Source organism: Gracilinanus agilis, chromosome 4 (genome assembly GCF_016433145.1).
Source record: "Gracilinanus agilis isolate LMUSP501 chromosome 4, AgileGrace, whole genome shotgun sequence".
Lineage (NCBI taxonomy): Eukaryota > Metazoa > Chordata > Mammalia > Didelphimorphia > Didelphidae > Gracilinanus > Gracilinanus agilis.
Window position 1 is genome coordinate 79,146,393 of NC_058133.1, and position 26,352 is coordinate 79,172,744.

Sequence of the window (26,352 nt, forward strand, 5' to 3'; positions counted from 1 at the left end):
CGGTCACCAGCGAAGCTCCCTCAGGTCTCCTTCACCACACCATTCGCAGCCTCACTCCCTCTCCTCTTTCAAAGGGGACACATATATATCACTTCCAGTGCTTTCCCTTAGTCTGCATGTCCAGACGCTTTCTCATAGAAAACATAGGGGGCAGTGTGTTGATTCTGATTGGTTACTCACTCTAGCACACGTAGGTTAGGACCTCCCAAAATTGGAAGGTGCTCTCTCCTTTGTGTAGACTTAATTTAATTATCATAGAGCTTAATAAATGTTTATTGATTGATCATATGTTAGAATGACTAAATGAGGCAGATGGTTGGTATTGTTGTGAGGAAGATTAGATTAGGTATTGATTAGGTATTGATTAGGAAGTACATAGCAGGAAGGAGCTGGAGCTGGAAATTCCAGGTTGGAATGAAGGAGCAGGAAGAGGGATTTGGCCCTGAGTGAGGTCTCCATGAGTGGTGGGTAAAAACTGTTGCCAGCCTGAGAGACCTCAGAGCAAAGGACAACCTGTTTCCTGTTTTCCCCTGGGATCCTGAGTGTGGCATCTAGCAAAAGGACAGAACTACAGAGCCAAGGGAGGAGAAGTTTGAGAGCTGGTGGACAGTGCTTCAAGCAAAATCTTCTCTACTTGGTACCTGAGACAACCAGGTCACAACAGTATAATGTAGGATTGGGCTTTAATAAGGTTAGCAGTAACAATACAAGGGAGCAGTATCTCCATTGCCTATTAGGTCCAAACTTCTTAGAGAGAGAGAGAGAGAGAGTGTGTGTGTGTGTACACATACTATATATACACATACCTAAATGTGTGCATATGTATACTCATTTTATAGATAGATAGATAGATAGATTGTATGTATGTATGTATGTATGTATGTATACATGCACACTCATATCTCTGATTAGGTTTCTTCTTACTTATACCACCCTGTCCTTACTATTCTTTGACACATTTTTTATGTTTAGTCAGGCAGACCTTCCCAATTAATACTATGTTCTTTTTACTCCCTTGTTTTTCCTCATATTTTTCCTTTGGTTACCTGAACATTTCTCTTATCTCTATCCGCCTGAATCCAGCTTATTCTCCAAGGTGTGGCTTGTACCTTACCTTTTCTTTGAGGCTTTCCTTTTTGATTGTGCCTTTCACTGACCTCTCCTGTACATTTCTATTACATATACAGTTTACCCAACATAATTCAGTGCTTAATGATATCTTCTTTTGTTGACTATTATTTCATGAGTTTTAATCTGAGGAGTCATTTCTCATACTTCTGTATTCCATATTACTTAACTTTTTCCATTCTAGAGAAAAGTCAAGATTGCATATAGCAATACTTGTTTGTTGATTATATGTTTTGCTCATATTTATTCATGCATGGTAGATGGAATAGATGACCTGAATAAATGTAAGGTAATGAGCATTATCTTAGTTGAAGGTTCCAATGTACTAATTTACTCATTTATATCAGAATGGAATTTGAAACCCAGTTAATTAAAAGCTAGTAATATGACTGCTATTCCTTAGTCAGTTCTTCCAGAATGGCTCAGTGAATAGAGCTGGTCTGAGAAATCAGAAAGATCTGGGTTCAAGTACTACCTTGGACATATATTGACCGTGTGACCCTGAGCAAATTATCTCACCTCCCAATGTCTTTCTAGGTAACTACAAGTAATAAAGAAGATGCCAGCCTGCCTTCACAGAGCAGGTTTCCTTACCTATGCATTCTCTCTATCAGTAGAATCTTAGTTTTTTGAGATTCTGCCAGTTCAAATGGCTCATGTTCAAAATAGTGTGTGTTTGCTCCTATTAGCCTTTCATGTTAATTTTTCATTCTTTGGACAAATAAATCATGGATATATTAATGGTGACCTAGCAGACAGAAATTTTATATCCTTTAAGGTAAAAAGGGATTTTTAAAATGAGAAAACAATCAGCTCAGGCATTCTGCTTTGTGTGACTGCAAGTACTCCTGAAATCTCTGCATGAGCATATAGCACTTTTTCTCAAAAATTGGTATTGGGATTTTTGTTTATTTGTTCATTTTGTTTTACTAAAAAATCATAAAATTCATAAATTGTAGACCCAATTCTCTTGCCTTTCTGAATATATTCCAATCCTTGCTGCCTTTTATGTGGAGGCTGCCAGATCCTATGTAATCTTGATTGAGACTCCTTGGTATCTGAATTCCCTCTTTCTGGTTACTTGCAATATCTTCTCCTTGGCTTGGAAGCTCTTGAATTTGGCAATTACATTTCTGGGGGTTGTCTTTTGAGGATTTAATGTAGAGTGTGATCTATAGACTCTCAATGTATATTTTGCCCTCTTGTTCAAGAATATCAGAGCAGTTTTCTTGGATAATTTCTTGTAATATGATGTCATGGCTTCTATTTTTTCCAGGTTTTCAGGTAGACTGATGATTCTCAAATTGTCTCTCCTAGATCTGTTTTCTAGGTTAGTTGTCTTTTCAATGAGACATTTCATGTTTCCTTCTATTTTGTCATTCTTTTGACTTTGCTTTATTAATTCTTGCTGTCTTGTGAGATCATTAGCTTCTATTTGTCCAAATCTAGTCTTTAAAGACTGTTTTTCAAAAGCTATGATTTTTTGATTTTTCCTTTTTGGTTTGGTCTGTCCTGCTTTTCATGACTTCCAGCAGGTCAATTCTGGTCTTCAATTTGCTTATTATTTTTATGTGATTTCTGTGCTTCTTTTTCCAAGTGGGAGATTCTCTTAAACTATTATTTTCTTTTTGAATTACTTTCATTTCTATTTTCCACTTTTTCCCCCATTTTTTTCTATCTTCCTTACTTCGCACTTGAACTCCTTTTTGAGTTCCTCCAGAGCTTGTGACCAATTTCCATTTTTTTGGGAAAGTTTTGATGTGTTTGCTTTTTTGTCACTCTCTGCTGTCACTTCTGTACTCTGCTTTTTTTTGTCCATAGAAGTTATCCAGTGTGAAAGACTTTTTCTGTTGCGTCTTATTTCTTTTGGCACTTGTGGATTGTAATTCCCTGAGTGTTGGTAGCCATTGCTATTTTAGTTTTTTTTCTCAGTATTATCTTCCCTTCCCAGCAAGAAGCCTGAGTGAAGAGGGCAGGCAGCTCTGTGTGTAGTGAGCTACAAAGTGTTTTGACCTGAGGCTATTTTTCCAGTCTCTGCCTCCCTCTGCCCTATCTCAGTCCCCAGGCTATGGGCTCCTTAGCCTTGGGTCCCAAGTCTCACTGCCAAGGACTTGCACTGCCCTCAGGGGTACATCTGTGGTGCCCTCAGCCAGCCTCTGAGAATTTAGAGATTGCTTCAGCCCTCACTCTGACTCTGGAGGAGGGGTGATCATCTAGCACTTTTGTAGTTGTAATTTTACCCCCTCATAGCATGGAAATGCCCAGACCCTGACTACCTTTAAGGCTGCGCCCCATGGCAGAGCACCTTCACTGGTCTGATCTTGATTTTTGTCCTTTTGAGATGGTTTATATCAATTGGTTGTGAGGAGAGGAAGCCCATTCCTTCTACTCTGCTGCCATCTTAGTCCAGAAGTTGAGTTGCTTCATTTTTGAATGGACTGTCAAAATGATATTGATTGTTGTTACTTTGGGCATTAAGGAAAGAAAACTCAAGATGGTACTTGTGTTGCTTTAACTACAGTGCTGTACTAACTTTTACTTCAGATCTGAGCAAAATTAGAGGGAATGAAGGTTGGGGTGTTGTTGCTTTTTTAAATATGAATCTGTAGGTATAACAAACTATCAGGAAATGTTCCACAGTATTTAAGGTGTCATATGATGATCCTTGACCAACTAAATAAATATGACAGACAGCTCATAGTATCCTTGATGGAAAGCTGTAAGGAATTTATGAAACCATCTAAAAGTTTAGTCCCTTCATTTACAGATGAGGAAGCCAAAATCCTGGGAGATGAAGTGATTCTTCCAAGGCCACATAAAGAGTTAGAGCTAAGTTTTGAACCTACCTTCTGACTATGGAGCCACATGATTCTCCTTCTATTATATTGGGCTTCCTCAAAGCCCAATTTTGGCTTTAGGGAAAAGATTCAAAGCTAAGAGGGATTATTCTTTTTTATTGTCCCAAATTATATAGAATATTTTTAAGGGTGATTCTTTCCTCTTGGTCTTTGTTACCCTATCTGTTCAGTGATGCTGGACTAAATACATTCTAGTTCAACAAAGATGTATTCAGTGCTTACTGTGTACAGGGGTTTTCTTGGGGCTGGCATTCCTGCAAGGGGGCTTGGAACTGAACATTGCATACAAGCAAACTTCAAGTATCCACAAAGTAATTCAAAGAGATTTAATGACAGAACAGCCCTATGTAGGGGGAATCAGGCAGTTGCTTGTCACCCCAGCTGCACTTTGAAGGATTTGGGGAAAGGCATATTATAGACAGAGTACCTCTTCTGTAGAGATCCAAAGGCAAAAGATAGAATGCCAGGGACCTCTGAGTTTGGTCAGTTTGACTGGAATGGAAAGATCATTCAGGGTAGATGAATGAAATGATACTGATAAAGTAGGTGGGTACCATATTGAAGGGCTCTCAGTGCAATCTTGAAGAGTTCCTCTTTTAGTCAAAGGATAAGAGGTAGTTACTGAATTCTTGAGCTGGAGAATGACACAATTATATCTATATTTTGTCGATAACCATTTCAGGGCATGGTTTTGGAGAATAGTGGGGTGGGAAGGTAGGGAGACTAATCAGAAGGCAATTGAAGTTGTCCAGAGGTGTGGTAATGAAGGCCAAAACTAGGATGGAGACTGCAGAAAGGAGATGAATATGAGGAATGTTGTGGAAATGTCAGTCAGCAACAAAGCTTCCATAAGCACTTAATGTGTATAAGGTACTGCTAGGCACAAAGGATACAAACAAAAAGAATTTTCCTCCTCAAATAGCTTATATTTTAATAGGGAAGATAACATATATACATATCAGTATATGTAAAAACCCCATGAAATGAATACATATGAGTAAATACTAGCAACAGGGAGGAATTCAGAAAGACCTTATGAAGGAAGAACCATTTGATTTAAAAAAAATTTTTTTATTAATTTAGAATATTTTCCCATGGTTCCATGAATCATGTTGTTTCCTTCTTCTTTCCCCCCTCCTCCAGCCAACAAGCAATTCCTCTGGGTTTTACATATATCAGTGTTCAAAACCTATTTCCATATTATTAATATTTGCAGTAGAGCAATCCTTTAAAATTAGAATCTCCAATTATATCCCCATTGAACCATGTGATTGATCATATGTTTTTCTTCTGTGTTTCTGCTTCCACAGTTCTTTCTCTGAATGTGGATAGGGTTCTTTCTCATTAAGTCCCCCTGGATTGTCCTGGATTGTTGCATTGCTGCTAGTAGAGAAGTCCAATTACATTCGATTTTACCACAATGTATCAGTCTCTCTGTACAATGTTCTTCTGGTTCTGCTCCTTTCACTCTGCATCAACTCCTGGAGGTTGTTCCAGTTCACATGGAATTCCTCCAGTTCATTATTCCTTTTAGCACAATAGTATTCCATCATCAGCAGATACCACAATTTGTTCAGCTATTCCCCAATTGAAGGGCATCTCCTCATTTTTCAATTTTTTGCCACCACAAAGAGTGTGGCTATAAATATTTTTGTACAAGTCTTTTTCCTTATCTCTTTGGGGTACAAACCCAGCAGTGGTATGGCTGGGTCACACAAGGCAGGCGACTTCCTCATTTACTTATTTATTTATTTACTCACTTATATATTTATTTGTGCCCATTTGTTTATTTGTTTGTTGCCTTGCTTTATTTAATTAATTAATTTAGGGTATTTTCCCCATGGTTACAAGATTCATGTTCTTTCCCTGCTCTTCCCCCACCCCCCCTCCTGTAGCTGACGCTCAATTCCACTGGGTTTTACATGTCATCAATCAAGATATATTTCCATATTATTGATATTTGCACTAGGGTAATCGTTTAGAATCTATATCCCCAATCATATCCCCATCAACCCATGTGATCAAGCAGTTGTTTTTCTTTTGTGTTTCTATTCCTACAGTTCTTCCTCTGATTGTGGATAATGTTCTTTCTCCTAAGTCCCTCAGGATTGTCCTGTATCATTGCAGGGAAGGCAATCTTTTAAAGCCCTTTGGGCATAGTTCCAAATTGCCTTCCAGAATGGTTGGATCAATTCACAACTCCACTAGCAATGCATTAGTGTCCCAATTAAGGAGGAACCATTTGACTTGAGCTTTGAAAGAAACTAGATTCTAAGAGGAACAGTTAAGAAGAAAATTCATTCATGGCACAAAGCGTTGGGTATAGGCTTTGTGAGGGCATAGAGATAGTGTAAGAATGAAAAGGAATCCTGGACATTTTGAAATTTGTCAGTGTTGAGGAAGAAGAACCCAGTGACAGTTGGAAGAGAGCAGAGACTTCTGGGAAAGAGAAGCCTGAGGAAGGGCTTTTGTGGGAAAGCCAAAGTGGGAGGTGGTTGAAACTGGCTCTGTGACCCTCAGAAGTAAGCTGGGGGGGAGGGGGCCTTTTCCCTAATACACAAAAGAAGATCTGTTTTTCTCCTGAGCCAGTTTGTTACTGTGATCCACTTATACTTGTAATCAGTGCCAACAGAGTCTGGGGGTTTTTGGACTTCCTTTTGGGAGCTGATCCCTGAACCCCACTTGCCTGGGGCTTTGCCCAGCAGTATCCCTCCTTGACTTATATCAACTATAGCTTTAGTAATATAAATTAGTGGGCTCGGGAAAGTGAAGCTGTGTTTGGGGAACACCTGTCTGACCATAGGGTCTTATACAGGGTGGCTACCTGGCACAGTGATGGCCTTTTGGGATTGGGGTTTATCCTGCTTCTTTCCTGTTGAACCCCTATTCCATTCCCCTCTGCTAATTGTTCCATGAATTAAACACCCAATATTATCCAGCCAGATCTGCATGATTCTATTGGTGGAGGCTACTAGAAGTGATAGTGAAGGGAGTCAGGTTGATCTCCATTTTAAGCCTGACTCCCCTACTGTATGAGTAAGGGGGAAGTTTCTGTGGACCTTGACTGACACCAACATCCTATTGGGGTTTCACTACTTTCTCCTTGAGGGGACAACATCTCTTCAACCCCTCAACCCCAGCACGACCTTCCAAGGGTTTCTAGTTTCCACTCAGGGGACCCCATTTGTCTCCCAGTAACTAGGGGTGGCTGCGAGGGAGGAGGGGTCATTCCACATCTCCCTTGCTGGTTCCCAACTATACCTCAATCCTCCTAATCACCCCACTTGTAACAATATGGAATGGAGAGTAATGTATGAAGAATAGCAAAAATGATGGTTTGGCTGAACCAGAATGAATGATGGGGAAATGTATAATTTAAGCAGAGACAGGTAGTTTAGAGCTAGGTTGTAAAGGGTTTAAAATTCTATATAGAAAAATGTGTCCAGTTAAGAATTTAAGCATCAATAGCCCTATGTTTTAGGACCATCACTATGTTAGCTCTGTAGAGATTACTTATGTGGAGCATTGTAAGGAGTATCAGATTTGGATTCAGAATACTTATATTAAATCTTGTCTTAGATACTTCTGGTGGACTAATTATGTTATTGTTTTGGATCTCATTTTCCTTATCTTTAATATGAGGAGTTTGGATTAGATCAGAAATTCTTATCCTGGTGTCCCTGAACTTGTTTTTCCATATAATTAGTTCCCTTTGTAATTATATATATTTTATTTTGTGCATTTAAAAACATTATTCTAAGAGAGCCATACCTTTTATCAGACTGTCAACACAGGTCCATGTTCAGAAAGGGGTTAATTGTTAGCATGATCCCTTCCAGTTCTAAATATATATTATGCTTCAGTTGCATTATGGGTAAATTAGACTCTTGCGCCAGTCTGGGAACTAATTTATAATTTCTTAATTTAAAAGCAAATGTGTTTAGTGCCAAAAAGTTAACTTAAGAAATAAAATTTTAAAATGAGGACTGTTTATAGTTTGAAGATTACCTGTATGTCAAGTTACCAATATGTTAAAAATGTGTATATTGGTACACTTCTGTCTTGTTTGCTTTGGAGAGCAAAACTTTCTATCCTTTATATAGCTATCCTTTATTAACTTTGATGTGTTTGTTCTATAGGAAAAGCCTTTGACATCACATATGTGCGTTTGAAGTTTCACACCAGTCGCCCTGAGAGCTTTGCTATCTACAAACGTACCCAGGAAGATGGGCCATGGATTCCATACCAGTACTATAGTGGCTCCTGTGAGAACACCTACTTGAAACCCAACCGTGGTTTCATTAGGACAGGCGGGGATGAACAGCAAGCGTTGTGCACAGATGAGTTCAGTGACATTTCTCCTCTAACTGGGGGCAATGTGGCTTTTTCAACACTGGAAGGAAGGCCCAGTGCCTACAACTTTGATAATAGCCCTGTGTTGCAGGTAAGGGTCTGAAAAGTATGATCAGCTTTGGAGGTGATGAATTCTGCCATGTAGTCAATCTAAAAAGAGAATTGAGGAGAGAACTATTTGTAAAGGACTTAAAGTTTTATGAGATGACAGTAGATTAAATGACTAATGAAGAGTCAGATGTATGCTTTGCAAAGTTAAAGCAAAATTATTTTATTTTTACTGTTTAGCTAAATTTTATAAACTTCTTTATTCTTGTATTTAAAAACCACTTGAAAAAATACATTCTGAGAAATGAATCTAGTAATTATTTCTTGAACTGAGTAATTTTAACATTAACCAGCATAGTCAAGAAGGAAAACAATTGTTTCTGACTTTTGAAGGGAATTTAGTGTTTGATTTACTCAGTTTATTAGCTGTCTTACCTTTTTTCCTCTTTAACATTTCATACAAAGTCAAACTTATTTTAAATATGAAGAAGGTCATTCAGATAAAATCAGGGTAAGTTTCTGTGGGTGTTACTAACTCACTTATAAATCTGCTTTGAATCTTCCCTGAGAGCACTGTAAAATTGAAAGCTCAATAGCCACAATGATTTCCCTATATAATATAGATGGCCTTTTGTATACTTTACTACAATGAGAAGAAAAAGAGTAGTTAATTCTCAGTTGCATAGGAGAAGAGGATTGTTCCTTCCTTTCTTTGAATTACTTTTCCCAGAAGAGGTTTCTAGTTAAAGTAATTTGTGCATCTATGTTTGATAAACATACAAATACAATACCAGCATCTGAAAGGAGTGTTGTCATGACATAAATATATACATTTTTGATATAAATTTTTTTTCAAGGAACAAGGAATAAAAGGTTGCTGTTTTGTGCCTTTTGGGATCTCTTGCCATGAAGTATAAACTAATTTTGTTTCAGTTTCTACCTGCACTTATGTGTATATGTGTGTGTGTGTGTGTGTGTGTATAATATTTTTAGATATACTTGTATATATACTATAAAATATACATATTTTATAGATTGTTACGCATTGATTGGCTGGCCACATAGATACTTCTGTGACTGAATTTTGACTAGAGATGAAAGAATCTTGGTAGCAAAGTTAGGGTTAGAGAGAGATTGTCTTCATTTTTGTCAGAGATAATGTGACAACAGGGTAGGATGTATTCATCTGCAGAGACAAGAGAAAAAGGAAATGGTTTTGTCAATATATTTAAAAAGTTATTAAAAAGTTATTTTGTATTCTAAAATAGACATTCTGTCTTTTCCTGTCTTTATTCTTAAGTGCCTTCGTACCTTGACTTGTGGGTGTGTAGTTTTGGAATTTCTGCTTTCTCATTGTAACAGTGTGATTCATGGATGAATGGCATTAAGACAAAAACTATGATTGGCTTCATATCTCTAGCTCCCTTCTGTTTGTATTTCTTTATGAATGCAATTTGTCTGTTTTTATTTTAGAATTAAAAAAGCATAAAGTTTATGGTGAGCAACTTTGCTCAGAACTCTTATTCCAGGTGAATATTCTTAGATCTGATTATGTTTTTTTCCCCAAAGATAGATAGGATGCATTTGATATAGAAAGAAGTAAAATATTCATGAAAAGTGGAGTAGATGGCTTCAGTAAATAGAAAAACAAAACTGAATGAAAAAGGGAATAGATGCCACATAAAATGTTTTAGTCCACCAGGCAAATATTTAAGGGCCTTTCATAAAAAATGTATGTATACATACATACATAGGTATATAGGTCTTCATTGGATGGACCATCAGTGGCTACCTTATGTGATGACACGAATAGTAGTCAAACAGTGTAGGAAGCAGCAGACAAGTGGCAATTTGCATCATTGGAGGGAACTTTAAAATTGAGGAAATTATAAACCCATTGAGACTCTGTGTATGTGTGTGTGTGTATTTGCCATCTTAAACATGTTAGACAACAATATAGTTTTTATAGGAAAAATAATCACTTACCTAGTATTTCTGAGTGGCTGTCCTAACTGAACATATCTTTTAGCATCTCCAATTTCTAGGAATGAAGGCATTTGCTACCATCTAAATCAGTGATGGGCAATTTCACCTGGCAAAATTATATATAGATTATCGATACTTGAGACTGTGTTGTGGTAAAATAACTGATTTTATACCCACAGCTTTATTTTGACTTGAAAAAAATTAATTCAACTCTACATTTCTCCCTTTTTTTTGCTTTATTAGGAATGGGTAACTGCCACAGACATCAGAGTGACTCTCAATCGCCTGAACACTTTTGGAGATGAAGTATTTAATGACCCCAAGGTGTTGAAGTCTTATTATTATGCAATTTCAGATTTTGCTGTGGGTGGCAGGTAAGTATATTATTAAATCATAATTAAAAAGAAATTGCTTTTTCCCCTGCTATAGTAGTATGCCTGTTTACAACTGTATTTATTGAATCTGTCATCAGATTTTTTTTATTCTTTCGAAATAAAGGTGGTGTCTTTCTTTCTAATCCTCATCATATATTATGTTTTCCAGCCAACTTAGCCTTTTAACTGTTTTTTGAACTTGATGTGCCATCACTTATCTTTGGCTTTTCACAGTCTAGTCCCTTTCATGTGGCCCTTTACCTTACACTCTTAGAAATTTTGCTTCTTCAAGGATTAACTCAACTGCTCGTTCCTACTCTCACCCTTACCTAATATATCCCAAATATAATAGCATTTTCCCCTACTGAAATTATTTTTCATATGACTATCTGTTTTTATTTTTAATCCTTTTAGTAAAATGTAAAGTTTTCTAGAACAAAGGCATTTGATCTTTTAAAAGCTCTAGTTCTTTATGTGACTCTTTGCATATAATACTTTGTAATTACTTCTTATTATACTATAATAGCAGCATTAGAGCTTGGAGCAAAGTTGCCTTGAGAACTATTCTTTGGTTTAGAGTTTTAGTTTGTTTTTTTTTTAACCCTTGTACTTCGGTGTATTGTCTCATAGGTGGAAGATTGGTAAGGGTGGGCAATGAGGAGAGTTTTAGTTTTTAAGGTGACAAATTTCCAAGTTTTTGAAAAACCGTATCAACTTAAATCTGCATATTAACTTTTTATGAATAAGTCACCATGCTAATTGTGCCCAAGGATACAAAAATAATGGACATTGTCATTCCCCTCCATTCAACAAGTCAAGCCATCTAGTTTTTATTGAGCACTTTTGTTATATTTATACTCTGGGAAATGTTGGTCTCACCTTGATTGACAGGGAAGACAGTTGGAGACATTGGAATGTTCCCAGATGCCATGAGCCAGGAGCAAAAGTCAGTTGGCCCGAGAGTATAAATACCCCTAACAGCCATCTGGGAGGGGTCTTTGACCATTGATCTTTGGGTCTCTGACCATTGGTCATTGGTTCTCTCTGAATCTCCCTAGATCTTTAGGTATCTGAATCATCCTAGCTCTTTAGGTCTCTGGGTCCCTGGGTGGTGAAAGGGAGGAAGTGAGGTCTGAGAAGACAAGGGTGGTTAAAGTTTGAATACTTCCTGAAGGCTGTCAAGACTAACACATCACAAATTGATAAGAACAAAACTGAGAAGAAATCATCAATACAGCTGCACCAACAGAGCAGACTGCTCTCTCTGGTTTGGCAGTGGCCAAGTTGAACCAGAGGGGTTGTGAAGAATAATAGTTCCAGCTTTACTGAATCAATAGCCTCCAGTCCTGAGTGATTATAGATCATAGATATTAGATTGACAGGGTCTCCAATCCCTAATCTGTATCCTGATTATCCTTTCCCTAATTAATATCATAGATAAAGTATTTAATAAGTACCTTCCTGAGTGGTCATTATATCATGACCCTTGGGAGGGAGCAAATGTAGTCAGATGAACATTGTGATCCAAGGCTAATCAGAGCCCAATATTAAAAATTGATCCAACCCCAGGTGGGACCGGAAAGGGTTACCCATCCACCTGACCATTTGGGGTCCTTCCTGGGCACTGTTATTTAGAAGGGGAAATTATAACATCCAGCAAGGGTGATTGGGTTGGTGTTCCCCCATCACCAGCAACCTAGGGAGAATACAAAGATACAGCTCCTCACCAATATCTCTCTATCCCCTAGTAGGATAGGCACCCATTTCTTTATAACACTTTCTATATACCAGGTGCTGTGCTCACTTTTGAGGACACAGAGAAGAAAAAAAAGTTCCTGATCTCAAGGAGCTTAGAATCTAGTGAGGAAGACAACATGAAAATAGCTGTATGCAAACAAGATTTATAACAATATACACTGGAGAGGAAAAAAAAAAAAGGCCCTGTCAGTAAGGGAGAATTGAAAAAGGCTTCTTGTAGAAGATAGGATTTTAGCTTGGACCTGAAGGAAGCCAGGGAAGCAGAGATATGGAGATGAGAATAGAGAGAATTGTAGGCATGGGAGTCAAACTCTGAAAATTTAGGTGTTGTGTATGATGAACAGCAGGGAAGTCAAGAGTCCCTGGAAGAGTAATTTATAAAAAGATTGGAAAGGGGAAGGGACCTGCTTTAAAGGGACCCCTTTAAAGAGGGCTTTAAAAGCCAAACAAGATTTTATAGTTGATCTTGGAAGTAACTGGGAATCTCAAATCTGCACCTTAGGAGGATGTGTAGGACAACTTGAGAGGATGAGACTGGAGTGAGGAGAGACTCAAGGCAGGATGACCAACTGATAGGCTATTGCGACAGCCTAGGTATGAGGCAAGAAGGCCCCTGCCAGGATGGCGACAGTATAGGGAGAGAAGGGGATGTGTTTGAGAGATATAAGAAAATAGAATGGCTAGGAAGTATCATTAGATGGGATATGGAGAGAGGAGAGAGAGTGAAGAGAGAGAGTCATTAAGATGACAGCTGAGTTGTATGCTAGAAAATTACAGCACAGCTGGGAAGAGAGGAGGGTTTAGACATGTTGAGTTTAAGGAGTCTTTGAGACAGCCAATTTGAGATGGCCAGTAGACAGTTGAAATGTGAGACTGGATGTCAAGAGAGATTAGTGCCTTCTAGATATATCTGAGAAACGTCTGCACAGAAATGAAAATTAAATCCATAGGAGTTGCCAAGATCACCAAATGAAAGAGTATAGAGGGACAAGAGAAGAAGCCCCAGGACAAGTCTGTGAGACACCCATGGTTAGCATTCATGACTTGGAGGAAGGTCCAACAAAGAAGACTTAGAGTAGTGGTCATGTAGGTAAGAGGAATGTCCCAGAAACCTAGAGAGAAAAGAAATGTCAAGGAAAAGAGGATGATGGACAGTGTCAAAGGCTACAGAGAGAATGAGGATTGAGAAAAGGCCATTGGATTTGACAGCTAAGAGATCACAGGAAACTTTGGAGAGAGCAATCTTGGAATGATGGTCTGTAGAGAAGAGAAGAGGAGAAGAAGTAGAATCACTTATTAGAGATGAACATCTAAGAAGTTGAGACACATGAGGGAGGAGAGATAAAAGACAACAGTGGAGAATGGATGGTTTTTTTTGACACGGTCATGTTTGTTATGGGGGTAGAGAAGCAGCTGGCTGACAGGGCGATATTGAAGATGAAAGAGAGAGGGGATAACAGAGGAGGCAACCCTTTGGAGAAGAATAAGAACACTTGTACATGTTGAGTTTTTTTTGGTAAGAAGACCCACCACTTATGTGAGACCGGGATAAAGAAGGTGATAATGGGGAAGGAATCTGAGAGATTCCTGAGAGTTTGTCTGTGAGAAGATGGAGAGATGGAGAAGACAGAGCTGATGATGAATGACCTTGGTTTTTTCAGTGAAATATGAAGTGAGATTCCTAGCTGAGAGAGTGGGAGAAGGGGATATGTGGGAGATTTAGGAGTTGTGAGAAGGTTTAGAAAACTGCTGGGGCAAACAGTATATTGATTAAAGCAGTGGAAAAGGATTGCTCTAATTGCTCTCCCTCTTCAAGGAGGGGAGAGAGAAAATCTGAAACTCAATGTTAGAAAAATAATTCAGAGAAAATCTGAAACTCAGTGTTAGAAAAACAAAATATCACTGAACTGAAAAAGAAAAGGATTCCCTTGATACAATGAGAGCCCATTGTGGGGCAAAGGGGGCAGGGCCTGGCACTCTATATAAAAAGTTTGCCATCACTGGGCTAGTATAAAGTAGAACTGTTTCACACTGGGGTCAAGATAGAAAAGGGAGGAAAGTGTAACCAATGTAGTGGTGATAGCCTAGGAAAGAATTGAAGGGTGGAGTGACTGCTAGAGGTGGTAGTGAAATGATAATAGATTGAGATAGTAAGGGAATTTCAGGGGCCATGAACATAGAAGTGGAACACTGGTGGATGATGGCAAAATTGAGGATGCTAATCATGACTGGCCATAGCTGACATAAGGTGGAGGAAAAGGGAAATGAGTCATGAAGAGCTGTGAGGTCAGCGTACTTAAAGGAATGTTCATTGAGGTCCCCTCTTATGAAGGATGTGAACCTACACTGAACTTGTTGAGGAAAGGAGAGTATTTCTGAAGATTTTGAGAGAGCAGCCCCTAGAAATTTAATTGGTGGTGAATATGAATTGAGTGAATGGTATCAGTGATCCAGGGCTGAGTTAGAGAAGAACCCCAAGAGGGCCGAGGGGCAAGAACTGAAATAGCCAGGTGTTCAGTTGGAGTTTGAGAGAGGAAAGAGAGGTCAGAGCAAGGGTAAGGGCTTGAGGAAGTTTGAGGACCAGAGAAAATGGATTTCTCATTGAGGAGGAGTGAAGCATAAGAATGTGGGGGTGGGGGAGAAGGTAGGAAGTCATAGGCGGGTAGGACAATGTCAATTTCTGACTAAGGAAGTGTAACATTTGTAGCTAATGGCAAGGTCTAGTGTGACCATCCTTATAAATCTGGTAAAATTAGTATCATTTAACTTGGCTTTTTATCCTCTCAGAAGAGGGACAGAAAGTTCTGCTTTATTCCCTTTGTGTGTAAAGATGTTTCTGCTGGCTGAATGCTAGTTGGATGTTTAGTTTGAAATGTTTATCCATGTCTGTTGACAGGCTTCACACGCTGACCTCTTTTTCTTTTTTTTTACCCATCCCTTCGTGAAAGGGCTGACTAATTCTAAGATTGAAATTGTGACAGATTTTCTTTTTCATTGTGAAGGTAATTGGTTTATTAAAACTTATAAGTACTCCTGCTTATAGGAAGATAGTGATACATTAATTGAATATAGATTAAAATAAATGCTACAACCTATGAACTACCAACATGAGTACTTTGTTCATAATCTTATCTGATAAAGATGCAAACACTGGAAAAAAATACTAACAATGACCATTAATGTAATCAACTGTGTTATTGACTATCATTATTTATTTATTTGTTGATTTGTTTGTTTTTAAGTTTGCTCATAGTTACATGATTATTCTTGTCTCCTTCCTCCTTTTCCCTCCCCCCTCCCAGAGTTGATAAGCAATTACACTGGGTTATACATATATTATCACTCAAAACCCATTTCCATATTATTCATTTTTGTAATAGAGTAATCTTTTAAAACCAAAACTCCCAGTTATATACCCCTATAAAACAAGTGATAAATCATTATTTTTATTCTGCATTTCTACTTCCACAGTTCTTTCTCTGATTTTGGATAGCATTCTTTCTCATAAGTCCCTTGGGATTGTCCTAAATCATTGCATTGCTTTTAGTAACAAAGTCAATCACATTTGTTCATCCCACAGTGTTTCAGTTACTTTGTACAGTGTTCTCCTGGTTCTGCTTATTTCACTCTGCATCAGTTCATGGAGGTCTTTCCAATTTTTATAAAATCAAGCAAATCATCATTCCTTATAGCACAGTAGTATTCCATTACCACCATATGCCACAATTTGTTCAACCATTCCCCAATTGAGGGACGCCCCCTCATTTTTCCAATTTTTTTTTGCTATCATTTTTAAAGCTATCTCTGCTCAGAACTTTTTCTTTATTCCTGATCTAGAAAGCTCAGAAATTCTGTTCAATTTTGTTCTATATTCACTGCCCCTCAACATCATTTTCTGAGGCTCTGAACTAATTTACTTCTTTCTGCAGATGTAAATGCAATGGACATGCAAGTGAGTGTGTGAAGAAGGACTTTGATAAGTTGGTTTGTAATTGCAAACACAACACCTATGGAGTAGACTGTGAAAAGTGTCTTCCTTTCTTTAATGATCGGCCATGGAGGAGAGCAACTGCAGAGAGCGCCAGTGAATGTCTGCGTAAGTAACTTGGATTGGACTCCTACTGAGTCTAAAAATTGTCATCAAAATCCCCAGTAGAGAAAAAAGGAGCATTTAAATTGCTTAATGAATTTCCTTATTAAGAGGGAAATTCAGAAAAAAACAATTTTTCATTCGAAATTTGTCTTCCTAATTCTAGGCCTGACACACTATCCCTTGCACTATCTAGCCTCCTTCTTATGCAAAGAATTATTCTTAATTTATAGCTAACTAGTGAGATAATGTGCCCCTCAAATCATTGTCTTAAGATATTGATTTTATTATATGTCATCTCTTAAAAAAAATCCTGAATTCCAAAAAACCCATAAAATTTGACATGCCTAGACTAAAAGATATACTCCATGACAGCGATGGTGAACTTTTTAGAGATGGATGCCCCTCCCCACCCTACCCCAGATGGGGGAAGGAGGAAGCACTCCCATTGGCCTGCATGGAGGGCTGGGGAAAGTGAGGAATGTCCTCAGGTGCATGGAGAGAGGGAGGGGAGCAGCGCTGGCCATCCTCTTCCCCCCACCCCTTGTTACGATTAAAAATGATAAAGACTGATATAATAATAGAAATTAGTATTTTAATTAAAGCCATGCTGATAGGGATAAAATCATTAGACCACGAGCCTGTAAGAATTCAAACTGCCGCCTCAGCCATTTTTTTTACCTCTCATCCCTTCCCGCGCCTCATAGCTAAGAGAGCTACTTCCTCCTTACCCAGGAGATTTAACCCCTCTCTTACATCATACTTCCTGTTTGCCATGAGGAATCATGGGAAATGTAGTTTCAAAATCTCTCACATGTCCATAGGAAATATATAACATACTTTTTTTAAATGGCATCTTCCCAATTCCAAATGTACACCCTATCCCCGCTTCTAGTAACCAATAACTCTGGCAGGCAACTGCAGATGTGCCCACAAAGTGGGTTCTGTGTGCCTTTTTTGGCACTTGTGCCATAGTTTTGCCATCATGACTATGAGAAAGGAAATTACACAAGGCCTTAACTTCATTATTCTCTAGTTCACAAGTGATTGTAAACTTACAGGCTACTAACCAAATGTTGAAGACTTTAGGGGTAGTTGCCATTGAAAGCAGAATAATTTATTTTATAAACTTTATCATCTGTGAAGTATAAGGCTAGATTTCTGATCTTAGTTCGTTCAAACTTAGAACAGCCTCTGATCAATATGGAATGATGATTTGGAATATAGCATTTCTAAATAGTTAGAAGCTATCTTTTAAATGAAAATTTTTTCATGATGGAGCTAGAGGGGACCTAGATAGAATTGGTGCTAAGCAGACCTCCAAGAGTGCAAAGAACTTTTTTTCCTTTTAGATTTTTCCCCATTATAGTAACTTGTTTGGCAAAATGCTTGATCTTAAGAAAATTCAAAATTGTAGTGATATAGTAAGTAACCTACATTGACATTTGCTAACTTGTTAAATTATTTCTGAGTTTAATTTTAAAAGAAGGCTGAATTCAGGGTACTGAAAGACAGCAAATGGTTTAAAAAATCTATTTACCCCATTCTGATTTCCTATAAAATACATTTTAATGTTATCTTTAATGCAAAATGCTTTGTATAAATAAGTACTTTGTGTTAGCTAAAATAAAGATAACAAAATGTATTTTTGCAGGGAAAAGTAAAGCATAATCTGTCATCTTAATAAGTTGCCCCTGTTTTCACAGTTAGTGTGAGTCCAGCCCCTTTTACACTCCACTGTCTATAACTTTTTGTTCTTTTATTTCTTCTTATATTGCAGTTATCCTCACAGTGTTTCTTTTAGAAATAAGGAAAATGAGCACTACCCATGTTTATATAAGGGAGAAATGGGTACTAAGCAAAATCTTAGACTTTCTGACTTTAACTTTGATTTTGAGGAAGAGGAAATATATTTATATATAGTAATAGGGATTCAGCTATTTGAATTATTTTGTAGATCAAGCAATAACCTAACCTTGCACAGTTCTGTGAATGTCTGGCTTCTTAGCATGGTGATGTGGAAAGTTGGCCAAGGGGGTAGGAATAGATTTTAGTTTATCTGGGAAGAAGTAAAAGGAAAAAGCATTAGTAATTTTCCATTATTCTTTCTGAAGAGAATTATTTTATCTACCTCTGGGGATGTGAGGAGGAAATGTATGAGGAAAAGTATGAAATCATAGAGGCACATTTTGTCAAGAAATGAAATATGAAACAGTTTTATAAAAAACCTAAAAAGTATTTGTGGTCCATCTTCTAGTTATGTTCATCTTTCTCTCTTGGCAATAAATTACAACTTAAAAAATATTATATGATTGATTAGCAGCTAAGGGAATTGACAGAGAACTTATAAAGCTCTAGATCTGCTTGGCCTAGAGGATAAAGTTTAAGGGAGATAAATTTCAGCTTTCTAGAAGGAAGAATTTCAGAGCAATTAGAGGTATTCAAAAAATGAAGTGGGTGTTGTGTTAAGATTAAAAATGATAAAGACTGATATAATAAGAGAAATTAGTAGTTTAATTAAAGCCATGGCCATGTTGGTAAAATATATATGACTGCGCCTGACTATCTTTTAATTTTACCGGGGGAGCCCATCCTCTCTCTCCCGTCCAACAGCCAGCCACTCAGGAAAACCAAAAGACTTTCTCTAGGCCCTCCTCTGAATTTAAGCTGCCCTATGCGTGGGGACCTTTGGCGTCCCCACGCCCAAAGACCGGAACAACCCATTGGAATCATGGGTAATGTAGTCTCAAAGCCCCCATATGTCCATAGGGAGTCTGCTAGACACTTCTAAATAGCACTTCCCTGAATTCAAAACAAACATTTCCCCCTGAGATCCGGCAAAAAAAGGTTGACCCTTTTTCTTCGCTGGATCTGTAAAACATAGACAACTTCTACATTTTAGGAATTTGGGGGATAAAAGAAATGGATAAACAAATGGATAAAACTAGCCACATTGACAAAAAAACAATTTGGGGGCAGTCCCCTATTGGCATAGTAATGTACATTCAAAACAAATGCATTTAACTCCCCATAGTTCAAATCAACTGCACCCAAAGTTCAATTTTGATCTTCATGGTCCAGTGAAGGGTCTTTGGGCATCTTTTGGTGCCTCCACCAAACATGTTCATCGTTGTCTGGATTCTGGGGAGATGGCAAGATCCTTATTCTGAAATTATTCTCAAAAGAATTTAAACTTAACATTATAGATTATAAAACATACATTTCCTTCTAAGAATTATACATTTCCCCCTGAAATTACTCCTAAAAGAGTTAAATATACATATATTTTCACATTATCAAATTTTTTTTAAAAAACTTAACATACATCCCCCTGAGGAAAATTCTAAACACACCTTTTTCCTTGAAAAGGGTACCTCAGGTCAGCTAAGGATGCTTGGCTGAATCACAGGGTTTGTATGAAATCAATTGGCAAAATAAAAAGAATAAAATTCAAGAAAAAAGAAGAAAAAATTAATTTGTGAATGAAATGTAAAATGTGCAAAAAAAAATGTAGGGAAAATAAACTTATAACAGTCCTTTGAATCAAAGCCCAATGAAAGTGATTTAAACAGTTTGCAATTACCCATTTAGGGCCAGGACTTATAGGAAATTGCCATTTTCTCTCTATATAGAGAAGAATAAGGGAAATGCCTTTCTTTGATCTGATTTTTCCCTGCACCTTCTCAGGGAATGAGCCGTAAAATGATAGCCAATCTTAGGTGATTCACTAGGAATTTAAGTTGAGGGTGACTGAGCCTCTAAGCGTTAGAAAAGCTGACTCCAAAACTCAAACCCCAGTTTCAAGTCCTTCAAGTATTGGCACAGAACTCCTGCAATCTATGCAGATTCTCAGTCAAATCTCTGTGACCATGTGGCTCGCCACTTCTCCTGGAATCAGAGAGGCATTAAGTCACAGTCCCATAGTCTCAGGCTCTTCAGGTAAACATATATTTGCATTAAGCTTATATCACTGTAAAATCAAAAAAAGGATAAATGAGATTATATATGTACTTCCAGTACAAGATGAGAAAAAGGAAAAATCAATTGCTCTAATTAAAAAAAAATAATGTTTTAAAAATCAAAAATATATATATATATAGCTTAGAACTAGTGAAGAGTTTTTTACCCCAAAATGAGATTCAATTTCTGTGAGTGTAAATGGGTTTTACAAAATAGCAGATTCACAATGCACATTCAAATAGAGTACCATAATTTCTAATAACACATTTTAAAACAATAAACAATGTTTAAAATCATATACTTGTTACAACTTTTAAATCTTGGCTAAGAGTTTCTCAACAACCTCTGTTACTGCTTCCATATCAAAATCTGATATTTAAAAAACCTTCTGGTCTAAATTATCCTTAGGAATTCTAGATCCTTCTGATAAAAGTATACAGGAGCTCCTTGGCTTCCTGTTTTAAAAAAAATCCCGGGTAGGAAATTTTCATGCTTCTACCCATTTAAGGCAATAATTTTTCTTATAATAAAATATATAAAAGCTTATCCTTAGGTCCTAGGTTCAAATCTGGCCTCAGACACTTCCCAGCTGTGTGACCCTGGGCAAGTCACTTGACCCCCGTTGCCTACCCTTACTAATCTTCCACCTATAAGTCAATACACAGAAGTTAAGGGTTTAAAATTTAAAAAAAAAAAAAGCTTATCCTTTAAGACAACAATTCTTTAGGATTCTAAAGTAAAAGTTAAAAGACCTCTCATAAAATTACAATTTAAATCTCAAGGCATGGAAACTTCCAAGGTTCTATACAATTCCCAAGACAGAATAAAACTTAAAAGACATGTGCTCCTATAGGATGTTCATAGATGGTACATATAACAGCATTGTTTTGATACAGTAAAACTTTAAATAAATTAGGAAATATAATAAAATCATAAGCAGAAACTTCATTAGCTTAAAATGATTCAGTGCAACAGAAAAATCAATGAAATAAGCAAGATTAATTCACAAAACTAATCAGCAAAATACAGTAAGATACAGTCTCTTTTAAAACCCATTCAGTTCTGAAAGATTCTAATTCAAGGTCCTTATAATTAGTCTCTGCTCTAAATGTGAAGTAGTGAATTTACCATCACTAAAGGTATTCAGGCAGGGACCATGTTGGGAACCATGTATGAGCACATGTTAGGGATATTAAAGAGGGCATATATACTTTAGGTAGATGACCTGTATAGTCCCTTTTTACTTTTTGAAATTTTTATTATTCTATTATTTCTATTGAACTCTAGGGCAGAATTACTTTTCTTTTATATCCTTCCTTTCCTCACAACTGCTTAAGTGACATGGGGTACAGGTTCAAAAGATTTAGAAATTGACTCATCTTTGTCTCATCCTTAAATAGTTGCCATACTGAATCAAACTTTGGAATTCTTATTACTGGGTAGTAAAGGAAAGTCATAAAATACATAAATAAGCACAGTTTTAAAAAAAAAGCGTACAAGACTATTCCACTCATAAGTCAATTGACTAATATAGAAAAAAGATTTTATCCTACTATGCAAATATTCTTGAATTATCTTCTGTCTTTTTTTGGGGCGGGGTTGCTACTTACACTATAGTGAAATAAGTATATATATTTCCTGGGTTGTCACTGACAGGTGACTTAGGGGCCAGAGAAGTTGGTCTGGCAAATAATTTACAAATAATTTATATACAGGTTACTCTTAAAGGAAAAAGGTTCTCTTTACAATCCTGGAGTTCTGCTTTCACCAAATTCTTTCTGTCTACTCTAGCTCCATCATGATATACTTTCCATTTAAAAGATAGCTTCCAACCATTTAGAAATGCTACATATCATCAGGCTGTAACCACCATATTGATCAGAGGCTGTTTTAAGTTTGAATGAACTAAGATCAGAAATCTAGCCTTATACTTCACAGATGATGAAGTTTATGAAATAAATTATTCTGCTCTCAATGGAAACTAGCTCTAGAGCAGTGATTCCCAAAGTGGGCACCACCACCCCCTGGTGGGTGCTGCAGTGATCCAGGAGAGTGGTAATGGCCACAGGTGCATTTATCTTTCCTATTAATTGCTATTAAAATTTAAAAAAAAACTAATCTCCAGGGGGCTAAGTAATTTTTTCTGAAAGGAGGCGATAGGCCAAAAAAGTTTGGGAACCACTGCTCTAGAGTCTTCAACATTTGGTTAGCAGCTTTATAATCACTTGTGAACTAGAGAATAATGAAGTTAAGGCTTTGTGTAGTCTCCTTCTGTAAATATTAAAAATGATAAAGGCTGGTATAAATATATATATTAGTATTTTAATTAAAGCCATGTTGATAGATAAAGTTATCAGACCACGCGCTTGTAAGCATTCAAAACTGCCGCCTCCATTACTGCCTCCTAGCCAAGCGCCTACTCGCAAAGAGACCACTCCCTCCTAAGCCACGAGATTTTCAACCCTCTCTGCGTCGACGTAGACCTCCCCATGCCCCAAAGACCCGGAAACGGAAACAGCTGGATCACGGGAAATGTAGTTTTGATACATTTCCCATGTCCATAGAAATATATACACTTCTAGATGGCTTTTCCCAATTTTCACTTTTACACTTCCACATAAAGTGTAGCTCTTACTATGAAATGTAGCATATGCCAAATGCAAGACTTCTGGTCTTGGTATTAAGTCTTGTGCTTTTCTCTGCATCTCTCAGTTCAGAATTCTTCTATGGTAATGTCAGGATGTTGAGGAAGGAGAGTTTGGTGTATTAAGTACTTTTCTGACTATCTGACCAGATCTCCATTGTCTTCATCTCCTTTTCAGATCTTGAGGTGACATGGGCTGGAATAAAGTGTGGAGAACTAGTCTGTCTTGGGCCATTGAACAACTGATGTAGGGAGGGTGGAAAAAATTGGAGGAAATATGGGAGTTGGACTAAGTAACAAAGTGAGGAAGAGAGTTTGTAAAAGTATGTTAATGTAGGGGCAGCTGGGTAGCTCAGTGGAGTGAGAGTCAGGCCTAGAGACAGGAGGTCCTAGGTTCAAACCCGGCCTCAGCCACTTCCCAGCTGTGTGACCCTGGGCAAGTCACTTGACCCCCATTGCCCACCCTTACCAATCTTCCACCTATGAGACAATACACCGAAGTACAAGGGTTTAAAAGGGAAAAAAATATATTAAAAAAAAAGTATGTTAATGTATAGTTTTTGCTGTGTTAATCTAAGTTTCTAAGAAAGTCCTCAAGTAATAGCTTGAAAATATTAGATGTGGAAAGAGGTGAATTGGAAGGGGGATAGAAGAACTTATTTGAAAGAAAAAATTACCAGCTTAGTGATTTAACTAAAAAATAATGCATATGTTTTTGCATGTCTTTGCAGGGGAGGGAGGAAGAATTCTTTTGTATGACAGAGCATGTTGTCTTTTTTAAAAAAAGAAACTAGAATGAACAAAATAAATTCCCTTCTGCTTTGGGTGGACCTTCAGCTTCTGTGTATTTCTAGTGTTATTATTCTTTTTTACTATTCAGGAATAATATTGAATCCTGAAATTTGTTGGTAAGAATCAGACTTTCCCAAAATAGTAAATACTTGTGAGAATAAGAAGTCTCAGAATTGATAACCTCTCTTGATTTAAGAAGCTTCATGTGGACTTTTCCTTTTTGCCTATTCTGAACTATAGGGATATTTAACTTCGCCTGGTATTATATATAGAGTTATGTCCTCACACATATTGGACATAATATTGATAGGAATATTTGAGGTCAACGTTCATGTTCTTTGTCATTGATTCATATTTCTTGGTGTCTAAAATATTTAAAAGGTAAAAGCTTAGCTTGATATATATCAGTATCTTGTTCTGGGGTCAGGGAGAGGCATGGATTTTTGCTTTTAATTTGAATGTGAATATCTGTTAGATTTTAAAACTTTTTCAATACATAAGCTCATTATTTTAGGGCAGTATTAATAATTGCTTTTGAGCATTTCTAGGCCTTGATTATTTGGCAACTTAATGATTTGGAACCTCCTATCAAAATGCCTTTATAATCTGAATAGTGTGTTTTTATGTAGTAAATCATAAGTTACTTATTCTCACTCTAACACCTTAGAATAAGGTGCAGCCTCTGAAGAGATGTATCAGAGGGAGTTTTGGAAGAAATGGAATTGCCTGTTTTCACATTCCTTTGATTATCCTTTTTTAAAAGGACATAGTTAGTTAACTTAGATGGTTTGTTTTGCAGCTTGTAACTGTAATGGAAGATCACAAGAATGTTACTTTGACCCTGAACTATATCGTTCTACGGGCCATGGCGGCCACTGCACCAACTGCCAGGGTAATACTGATGGTGCCAATTGTGAAAGATGTCGGGAGAATTTCTATCGCCTTGGGAATGAGGAAGCATGCCTGGCCTGCCACTGTAGTCCTGTTGGTAAGTAAGAGGGCAGGGCCTTCTTCCAGATAAAAGTTGCCCTTAGCTGCACTTAATACTATTTGAAGTCAGTTAAAAATTATGTTCACTGTACATATCTAACAGGTGTAAAGCCTTGGTTTCCAGGGCATCTTAGCACAAGTGTAGATTATGTACTTCTCCATTTCAATGATAAGGGGTGTTCCTCCTGTCCTTATTCTGGTTGAACTTTAATATACTTTTCTGGTATATTTAAAAAGTATGTAGCTATTGACTTGAATAATGGATTTGTAAATAATTATAAAAATTACCAGAGACTATTTGAACTTTGAATAAGAGGGTTTTTTTTGTTATCTCTATTCTATTGGTTATTTTATTTGTGCAGATCACCTTATAATACTTGAGTGATCCTGTGTCTTAGTGTGTCTCAGATGTAAGAAATTCTCTTGCCCTTTTTTCCCCCAAAGCTCTAGCTCTTCATGTTTATGACTTTCACTTTAATCATCTCATAATGCCTACAATAGTCATGGTCCTTTGTGATCTCCTAACAGTTAAGTCAGTATTCATTGTATAAATTTTCACTTGTGACAGGATATTCTCCAAGATTGGTAAATGAATTGGTAAATGAAATATATATTTGTTTGGTAAATGAATTGGTAAGTGAAATATATATTTGTTTGATAAATGAAATATATATCTGAAAGGTAAAGATGAGATTGCTTCTCAAATTTAGTTTAAAAAAAAGATTTGAGATTAGTCCTGATTTTTAAATTGGTATTTACTATATCTATAGCCATCTGAGAGTTAAACACAGCTAATTTTTAGAAATAGCTTTTGCTTAGCCAGTTCTGTGGAATTTCTGACACCACTTTTTACTGTTGCCTCTTACAATATGTTCTCTGATGGACACAATAGAGTTATAAAATTTACCTCTTCTCCTACATAGGCTCTCTTAGTACACAATGTGATAACTATGGACGATGTAGCTGTAAACCAGGTGTGATGGGTGACAAATGTGATCGATGCCAGCCTGGATTCCACTCTCTTACTGAGGCAGGATGCAGGTAATAAATTGGAAATAAATATTTTATATATATATATGGAGGGGATGTATTTCTTTATCATTATCTTTTGTTTTTATTTCACCTTTGTTTAATATAGCTTGCCCTCTTTCCCGAGCCAGAATGCCATTCCTTTTAACAAAACATTTTTTTAAAAGATAAGAAAAAAGTAGCTAAAACACTAATACACAGCTGGTGGAGTTACAATCTAATCCAACAATTCTGAAAAGAAGTTAGGAACTATGTTCAAAGGACTCTTAAAATTTTGCATACCCTTTGATCCATCAATAACATTTAGGTTTATAAAGAGATTTTTTTTAATACTGGAAAAGG

The 26,352-nt window shown here is 37.0% G+C and overlaps 1 protein-coding gene across 1 annotated transcript in view; it reads left to right on the plus strand.

Moving 5' to 3' along the window:
* The first annotated feature begins 7,856 nt into the window (after positions 1-7,856).
* The window catches only part of LAMC1 (laminin subunit gamma 1), a 58,989-nt gene continuing 40,493 nt past the window's right edge, over positions 7,857-26,352 (plus strand). Inside the window, exons 1-6 of the mRNA XM_044674900.1 lie at positions 7,857-7,860; positions 8,126-8,430; positions 10,617-10,747; positions 16,435-16,601; positions 24,791-24,979; positions 25,905-26,022. Coding sequence (XP_044530835.1) covers positions 7,857-7,860; positions 8,126-8,430; positions 10,617-10,747; positions 16,435-16,601; positions 24,791-24,979; positions 25,905-26,022 — 914 coding nt within the window. The remainder of the gene's footprint in view (positions 7,861-8,125; positions 8,431-10,616; positions 10,748-16,434; positions 16,602-24,790; positions 24,980-25,904; positions 26,023-26,352) is intronic.